Below are 8,798 nucleotides of genomic sequence, written 5' to 3'. Positions count from 1 at the left end.
TTAAGAAGTGAAACTGACTGGAATGAAGGGGCTGGGGAGATGACTCAGTGGAATAAGTGCTTCCCTGGCAAGTGCAGGGCCTGAGTTCAATCCCTGGTTCTGCAAAACAAACAAACATACAAACAAAAAAACCCTGACTGGAATGAGACACAGGGTGTGTTTTATGAGGGAAGGGGTAAAAGTCCTAGATAACTGCGAGGATTCAGATCGGCATTTTTTAATGAGATGAAGAATTAAAGAAGAGGGGCCGGGGAGATGGCTCAGTAGAATAAGCGCTTGCCTGGCAAAGACAAGGACCTGAGTTCAATCTCCAGTTCCGCCAAAAAAAGAAAAAAAAAAGAATTAAAGAAGAAATAGGCTGAACTTGAAGACTGGAATTAAGGAATTTAGCTGTGGACATTCTGTGTTTGAGGGGTGTGTGGAACAGCCAGGCACGTTCAGGAGGCCTCTAGAGATGAGGGCTTGAACCTCAGTAGAGAAATGCAGAACTAGCAAGTCAGTGTTTTTATCCTTTCACCCTTTTTCTCTCACAATTTCTGTGCCCTGAGAATGACAATAACTTCCTGATTGCTTTCTTGGCAACAGAAAAAGTGGAATACTGGACTCAGATTGCCAATAGTAGTATCATGTAGTTATTAGCAAGAACAGTGAGTTCTTCTTAAATTGTCTGCCCAGGGAAAAGGGCATCCTTTCCTTTCTTAATAAGCAATGGCATCTCTAGAGAATAATAAAGAAAAGGATGACAGTAAGGAAGTACCACACTTTTCATCAGATATAAAAATACTCACTTTTTCTTCTCTAAAATATTGAATACTTCTGATGCTTTGGCTGAGTGATATGTATTTTGCTTTATTTTATTTTTGAGTTTAGGTTGGCTTTGATCTCATTGTGTAGACCAGGCTGACGTCAAAATCACAGCAATCTTCCTGCCTCAGCCTCCCAAGTGCTGAGATTATGGGCACATGCCCAGGTAGTAACATGTGTTTTAATCAGTATTATAAATGCCTGGATTAAAGTATTTGAAGGAAAGCATAAGATTGAGTAATGCCTCAATGAAGCAAAAAAAAAAAAAATAGAGAGAGGAAAAATTGAGATAACATAACTGCTGATTTGGCTCCTGCATGAAAATGCTTCTTAATCCTTGAGACCCCAACTATAATTTTGTTTATGTCAATTGTCTATGTCATTCTTGTCAATTGTCTCTGTTGAGAAAGTAATTGGAATAAAAAGTCAGTTGGTGACAAGGTTGTTAATAACCACTGCAAACTTGCAAGGAGGTATTTCACAAACTTCCTCAACAGAATTCATATTGTGAGTTAATTAGCAGGACCCAGCCCACTAGAAGGTACCTTGTATAGAGAAGGTCAGTTCTGTTAACAATTCCATGAGGAAAATGTGCTTTTCTAGAGCTCAGACCACTATGAAGTTACCCTTTATATTGAAATAGGGTGCTGTGAATCCTGTCACTATAGTTAATGCAGGAGAGGTAGCAGCTCTTAGTCAAGAGGCACTAGCAAGGTGATAAGTTGTTGTTAGAGTTGGCCTCAGCATAGGACAGTCTCTTGGCCAACCCATTTTGGCCTTGCTTTTCTTTCATGTGAATCTGGTCTTTCCAGCCAAAATTTTATTCTGAGTTCTGAGACAAAAGATGGCAGTATGGCCCATCGGAGGGGGTAAATGTGGCAATGGCAATCGAGTTGGACAACATTTTTTGCATTCATTGTACTGAAATGTTACCCTGGAGAGATCATTTGAAAGGTAAGAAAGAAGAAAAGTAACTGTACCAATACATGCATGAAGAGCTATTCTTACATCATAGATTCACAGTGAAAGAACTCAGCGAAATCCTACAGTGAACACACCTTTTTCATTTTGTACCAGCATTTTCAAAACATATTTGACTTTGTACTCCATTTTCATGTCTGTTAACATGCCACCAAACTGTGTGTGGGTGTGGTGGTAGCAGGGATTGAATTCATTTTGAGAAACATTGCTAGAGGCAAACAATAGCATAGATGAGATAGCATTATGTTTTTTCTTTTTTATTAGTGCAATACAACTGGGTCAAACAGAAACCCTCTTTTCCCCTAGATCAAAAAATAAATAAATAAACCAGCCCACATATCTAGAGTGTTTGATTCTACTGACCTGACTTAGTGTATAGAGTTAAGTGGAGAAAACAAATCAACACAATACTATTTGGCTATAAAAGGATAAAATTCTATCACTTGTGAACAAACTCAAAGACATGATGTTAACTGAAATGAGTCAGAAAGGGCAACTCTATGTGATGTCACCTATATATCGAATGCTGACATCATAGAAATAGAGAGTAGAATGTTGCTTTCCAGAGGCTGTGGATAGGAGGGAAAGCAAGGGCTGGCGAAAAGTTGGAAATAAAGTTACAGTTAGGTAGGAACAGGAAGTCCTGTGCCACCACACAGAAGGGTACCTATAGATAAAGATGATACACTGTGTTTTTCAAAATAACTAAAAGAGACAGTTTTGAATGTTCGCACCACAAAGAAATGCTAAAGGTGATGAGGTTAGCTAAATGCCTGTTTTGATCATTATACAAAATATATATGTATGGAGTCACACTATACCACATAAGTACATGCAATAATTTTGTGTCAATTAAAAATAAAATAAAAATGGGAAAATCTGAATTGTCTAAGTTTAATGACTTACAGTCATGTATGACATTGGGGTCACTGCTATGAATACCAAGGATGAGTCATACTCTCCAGAATGAGGTGGAAATGGACAAACTGGAGAACACTGTGTCCAGCTTCAGCCCCGAGAAATTCCTAATCTAAGAAATTGCTTTCAGGGTGCTTATTTTCTTTTAATTACTTCCTCCAACATAAATTTGTTAGGAAATAAAAACCATTCTGGTGGCTTGAAGGTCGAAAGAAGTATATCTTCACAACTGGAAGAAAAGGCATAAGAATTCTATGGGTTTAGAGGCAGTGGACTCCAAGGCAGAGTCATGAGCTGTCTGCTGTATCCCAAGTGGGAATGGGAGACATTGCCAAGCAGTGTTCAGTACCCTTGGCCTTCATGAACCTTTAAATTAACCTAGCAGGTGAGCTGATTGAAATTTTGCTTCAACCTCCCCTTTCTAATTTACTCCCGTGAAAGGGAGCACAAAAATGCAGCTTTGCTCCTTCCTTACTTTGGGCTTGATTTTGAATAGTTAAGTAGCTCTGGTGGTCACATGTTCAGAAGAGTAGCTGTGGTCTTGAAGCATTTCCCACCTCCATTAATTCTTTAAAAATATGAAGTGTAACCAACAGAACTAAGTGTTTACTTGAGCTGCTGTGAAACTCTGTGTTTGTGTGTGTGTGTGTGTGTGTGTGTGTGTGTTTCCTTCCTCCCCTAACTCCATTTTCTCTTCTAATTGCCTGAAGCAAAAGAAGGATCTTTTTCTACCTTAGATCCTTTGGGTAGATCCACAAGGAACTTTGTTTGCACTGTCAAGAGGCAGTGATGAAGCTCTGAGCTGAAGATAGGACAGAAAGGGAGAAGTTGAAAGAAGACAGAGTGTAGTCTTACGTGGAGAAGGCATTGTTCTGTTTCTCACACCGGATCCCCTTGCAGTTGTTAGGCTCATCGATAGCTCTGGTCTCATAATAAAAGTAAAGCTGGTTCAGTCCGTTGGCAAAAGCCAGCAGTACCAGGCAGTAGATAAAGAGGAATTTGAGGATATCAAGCAGCATGCGTCCCAAAGAGATTTGCAGAGGCCCTAAATGAGAGTTGGCTGTGAACAGGGATATGAGACGCAAGGAACTTAAAATGTTGGATATAGCGAAGAGTGCCTCTGCAATCAAAGTCGGGTGCCACATTTCCCATTCCTCCCTTGGACGAGAACCATTATACTGAAAAGAAAAAAAAAGACACAGAAAAAGAAAGACAAGTGGAAAAGATGAGAAGTACAGTGAGTTATTTATAAAACTCCCCTTTCCACCCTCCAACCCCAAATAAAGCCACCAAAACATGTATGAGTATTCATTTGTACAAAAGCCCCTGTGTGAAGCACTATTTATTTATTTTTTTGCCCCATTTAATCAGTATGTAATACTAATGTATATTCCTCCTACTCTCATCCAACTACATACCCAGCATATATACATAGCAGAATTAATTACAGAGCAATCATCTGGGACGACCACCTGTGGTTTGTCAACAGACATCTTTTAACAGTATGTTGAGCAGGTTGTTAGGGAATGTCACTGAAATGGAACACTGGTATACCCAAAGGAGTAGGGCCAAGTCATCTTTCTTTCTAATGAGATTTTAAAATCAGATCTACTTTCCCTATCTTCCACTGGGTTCTGAGCTCTATGGACAACTTGCAGTTACTGAAGAATGCAGCCTCCTTAGTGTGTGGTATTCAACTTTAACTCCCCTGCTGGCTGCAGTTTGGAATCCATAGAGCATCCTTAGGAATCCATTCATCAGAGCGATTTTGCTACATTTTTGAGTTTGTAATGTAGTCCACACTCTTGCAAATGACATGTCAACTTGCCAGGTAGCAAATTTAGTGCTTCTCCACAGAGAAGCATGTGGATGCATTTTACTATTCTTTTTTACTTTTTTAATATAACAATGAGACAGTTTAAAAGCCTATTACTAGCACAATTTTAATAATTAATACATTGTATATTGTTGTCTTAGTGGTTATTCACTGTACAAGATGAAGACTTGATATCCTGTCCACAAACATTATTAGAGCAAATCTCTCTATTCACTGAATTAAGAGAATGCAGCTGTATATCCTATTTTGAATATACAGATACAAAATGGTCATTCATTTGTATCCCCCTTGTTTGGTTAGGTTTGTCAGAGAGGGCATTCCACTGTCATTTAAATATTGTAGCTGTGTGAATTCAACAAAATACTCCCATAAAGTCCAGTAGTCCATAATAGTAGTGGGTTTTCTGTAAGACTGGCAATGTCAGAAGTTATTGACTTGAGCCTTCACAACTCAGCATATTAATATGGCTTCTTTTATACTTCGTTTTCATACTTTTCTGCTGGATGTTTAAGTACTATTCTTTTTTTCTTTTTACTATTCTTTTGACCCTCCTACACATTAGAATGTCCGTTCAGCTAGAGTTGTTAGGATTGGGCACACATTTTTATATACCTACCCAAACCTTCTAGCTTCTTGAATGTGGTAAGCAACTTTGTAGAAAGAAGACTTCGTTGAGAGGTCTGAGTTCCAATTTGGGCATCATTACTTAAAATTGCCTGTATTTATTACCTTCACCATAACATAAGGATTTTGCCTGCCCTACCTGCATATGTGCTTGTGATTCTGTACCCATAAGAAGTTTTTTGTACTCCCTAAGGGTTGATGTTATGGAAATATAAGGAGCAACTTATTACCATCCCAAGGACAGATGTAGATTTTGCCTAGGATTCAATCTGAAACATATTGCCTTGAATTCTCTTCTAAAGATCACAACTTTCCAGGACTAATGTAAACACCTCTCCTGAGAAAATGTGTTGGGGACCAGATTATATTGTTAGCATTTCTAAAACATGCTTCTGTTCCAAAAACTAAGGAGACTTGTGATGTTAAAATCACTTGTGTATATCCAATATTCTTCTCTTTCAGAAGAATTGGAAAAAAACATGCCACATTTGTGCTTCTTTTACAGATACACTTTTCAGTGGCCAATCAGTTTCATGCATTCCTGGCAAAATCTAGTATTTCTATACTTTCTTCTAAAAATATTCACTGTATTGCTGTGAGTAGTAGGCGTTGTTATGCCTGTTTTACAAATGGAGGAATTGAAATCCGGAGAGGTAGGAATGACTTGCTAAACATCTCAAAGTGAAGTTGGTAACAGAGCCAAGACTAAACTCCAGGTTTCCAGACACTGAGTTTAGTACAGTTTCTATTAAATGTTATTTACATGATGGTTGATTTCGCAGAACAGATGTTAGGTAGGACCTTAAAAGGTTTGAGGTATATGTGACAGCTCAACTCTTTGCTGATAACAAAAGCAAATCTATGTTTTAAAAGTGGAAATAATCAACTGGAACATGGATAGCTTCTAATTTGGAGTTTGTCTATCTCTATGCTGAAAACTGTAACCACAGGGAAGTCTGTGCCCATGACTTGGTGAATCTGGATTTGCAGAACATTCAGACTGAAAGATATTTCTTATGGCAAATCTATACACTGCATAAACATCTTTGGAGAAAACTATCTTAGTACATCAGTTCAGGGACTAAATGTGAATCTCATTTAGCATAGACATCAATGAACTTTTTCTATCAAGGGCCAAGTGATACATCTAGTTAGATTTGTGGGCTTTGTGGTCTTTGTTGCAGTTACTCAATGCTTATCCTGTAGATAACAAATGAACAAGTGGGTGTGGAAGAAGGGCAAATATTGTCCCAAAGCCATAGTTTGTTGACCCCCTGATGTAACACAATAGCTTTCACACTGTGTTCTTTAGTGCTTATGGGTTTAACAAAATCATGTAATCATCACTGTGAGAGAGACAAAGACAGGAACTAGAATATTCATTCTTCTATCTAAACTGAGTCCTTAGTGCTATTTTATGTGATGAAGTTCTGTGGATGTTTTTATTCAAAGATATACTTCCATAGAAAAAATGAAAAGGTTGGAAACTACTGATTTACTCTAATTTGCTTATTAGAGGCAGAATGTAAAGCTCAGAGACATAAAGGGATTGTCTGTGGTCATCCAGCTCATGAATACCAGAATAGGGATTTATTTCAGATCAGTCATACTATGAGGCAAATGATTTTCCTTATATCCTTTGAAGCAGAATGAAATGTGAAAATTGGCTACCTTTTCTTTCAATGGGGCATGAATTGCACTCTGTTAACCTAAAAGTAAAATATAAAGAGAGCCACTCAAATGTGGAGACTGAATAGTAGTAAGAATTTGAGCAGAGTTGTGTTTAGTCTAGTTCAGGGTGAGGAAAAGATTACAGCTTAGTGGATAGCAAGTTCCAGATTATGTTGTGAATATGGAAGTGAGGTGGTGGTTATATCCAAGTGGTGCTATCCCAGAAGACAAAGAAGGATAGTTATCTCCATGTGTAGGATTACCTGGGGAAACTGAGGGCTATCCTTATGTGTGTATTTGTTTCTTTTGGGTGCTTTGGTGTCGATCTTTTGGTTTTGTTGCTGTAGAGTGTGCTAACTAATTTTTCACTCTAATAGAGGATTTTCTTAAGGCCAGCTCATCTCTTGGTGCTTCTCTTTGCTTTAACACAACAGTGGTCTGAAACATGCCAATGGTCCTGTAGCCATTGCTATAGCTTTATCTCATCATGATTGGCTGGAACTGCTTGGTGAGGATCATCTCAGATTGGTTGTGCTGCTGTGGATAAGTGCAGCAGACTTTTCCCACTTACAAATTCTCACTACAAGTCCCAGTTGAATACGTGGCATGTGTTCCTCATATGTCCTTTGGTTTAAGTGGTAAGAGAGGCCTTAGGTGTGAAATGGGATAATTTCTGTGATTAGCTAATGTTGAGCATATATAGACACATTTTCATATCAAATGTTAATCTGTTTCTTCATTATTTATTCTAAACTATCATGTTTAAACAAAATCTACCAATTTTTAGATTTGTAATTTATGATTTCACAAATGTATAAACATTTAAAAAAACCACACCATTTAGTCTTTAGAGTGCCATAAAGATACAGAATTCAGCAAGCTCATAAACAGACACTCATTTTCCACACTATTTTTTTTTCTTTTAAGGAAGTTGTAAGTATGTGTTAAATGATCGCTACATATAAGGCATACTCTTGGGCTCTTTTCAAAACTGTTTCATGAACACATTCAATATTCATGCTCTATATGCCTCCCAAGGTCTTAAAATGTATGCAATATGCATATTAGTGATACAAAAATAGACTAAGTTGTTGGTGATTTTGGGAAATAGCAAATTCCTATTCTAAACCTCTTTAATGTGGAATGTGGTATCAAAAATCATGACTGACTAGATAGTCTTGGAGATGAATTGTCATCCTTGCCTCATCATGGAAAAGTTCAACTAACAGAAAGAAGGAGCACAACTATCCTATTATTTCATGAATTCTAAACAGGAACTCATACCTGTGATTACCCACAGTGAGGCTTTGGAAAGAATTGGAGTTGCGTGTACTTGAGTGCATGTGTGCGGGCATGTGTGCATGTGTGTGTGTGTGTGTGTGTGTGTGTGCGTGTTATCTGAGTTGGTACTGGGGCAGGAGGTGAATGATAAGCAAAAAACTGGATTCATAACTGCTTCAATAATTATCCTGGTGGGTGGAATTGATGAGCGAGGCAGAAGTCACTGAATTGTCCATTCTGTGCCTCTTGCAGTGAAGCTTCTTGTTCTGTTACCCATCACATGAGCAGCTGAGAAGGGTGGGAATGTGTAGCTTTGGGAAGGAATGACTCAGCTGCTGAGAGAGAGATGATGTCACAGTGAAAGTCCTGTTACAGAGAGGGAAATGTCTTGTTTTGTATGACCCTGCAGGGTACAAGGATTATCAATGGATGTCTTTTTCTTTTTTAAGAGAATAAGAATAGTAAAAAAAAAATACAGAATTTCGCTACGCAGAATGTTAGGAATTCAACAAAGGTTGTTATATTGCATATTGTCTTCCAATTTATTGTTCAGATTACTAGACACAGAAATGCAACATTGGTCAAAAATTGTAACAATGAGGGGCTGGGAAGATGGCTCAGTAGAATAAGTGCTTCCCTGGCAAGCTCAAGGGCCTCAGTTCAATCCCTGGTTCTGCAAAAA

General features: G+C 38.1%; 1 protein-coding gene across 1 annotated transcript in view; it reads right to left on the bottom strand.

Moving 5' to 3' along the window:
* Window positions 1-8,798, bottom strand: part of Trpc5 (transient receptor potential cation channel subfamily C member 5) — a 166,329-nt gene that overhangs the window by 62,418 nt on the left and 95,113 nt on the right. The window contains exon 5 of the mRNA XM_004640020.1: window positions 3,559-3,881. Coding sequence (XP_004640077.1) covers window positions 3,559-3,881 — 323 coding nt within the window. The remainder of the gene's footprint in view (window positions 1-3,558; window positions 3,882-8,798) is intronic.

The sequence above is a fragment of the Octodon degus genome, unplaced genomic scaffold, assembly GCF_000260255.1.
Source record: "Octodon degus isolate 3935 unplaced genomic scaffold, OctDeg1.0 scaffold00117, whole genome shotgun sequence".
Lineage (NCBI taxonomy): Eukaryota > Metazoa > Chordata > Mammalia > Rodentia > Octodontidae > Octodon > Octodon degus.
Note: the sequence above shows the minus strand (reverse complement) of the source record. Positions and strands in the feature narration are given on the sequence as shown.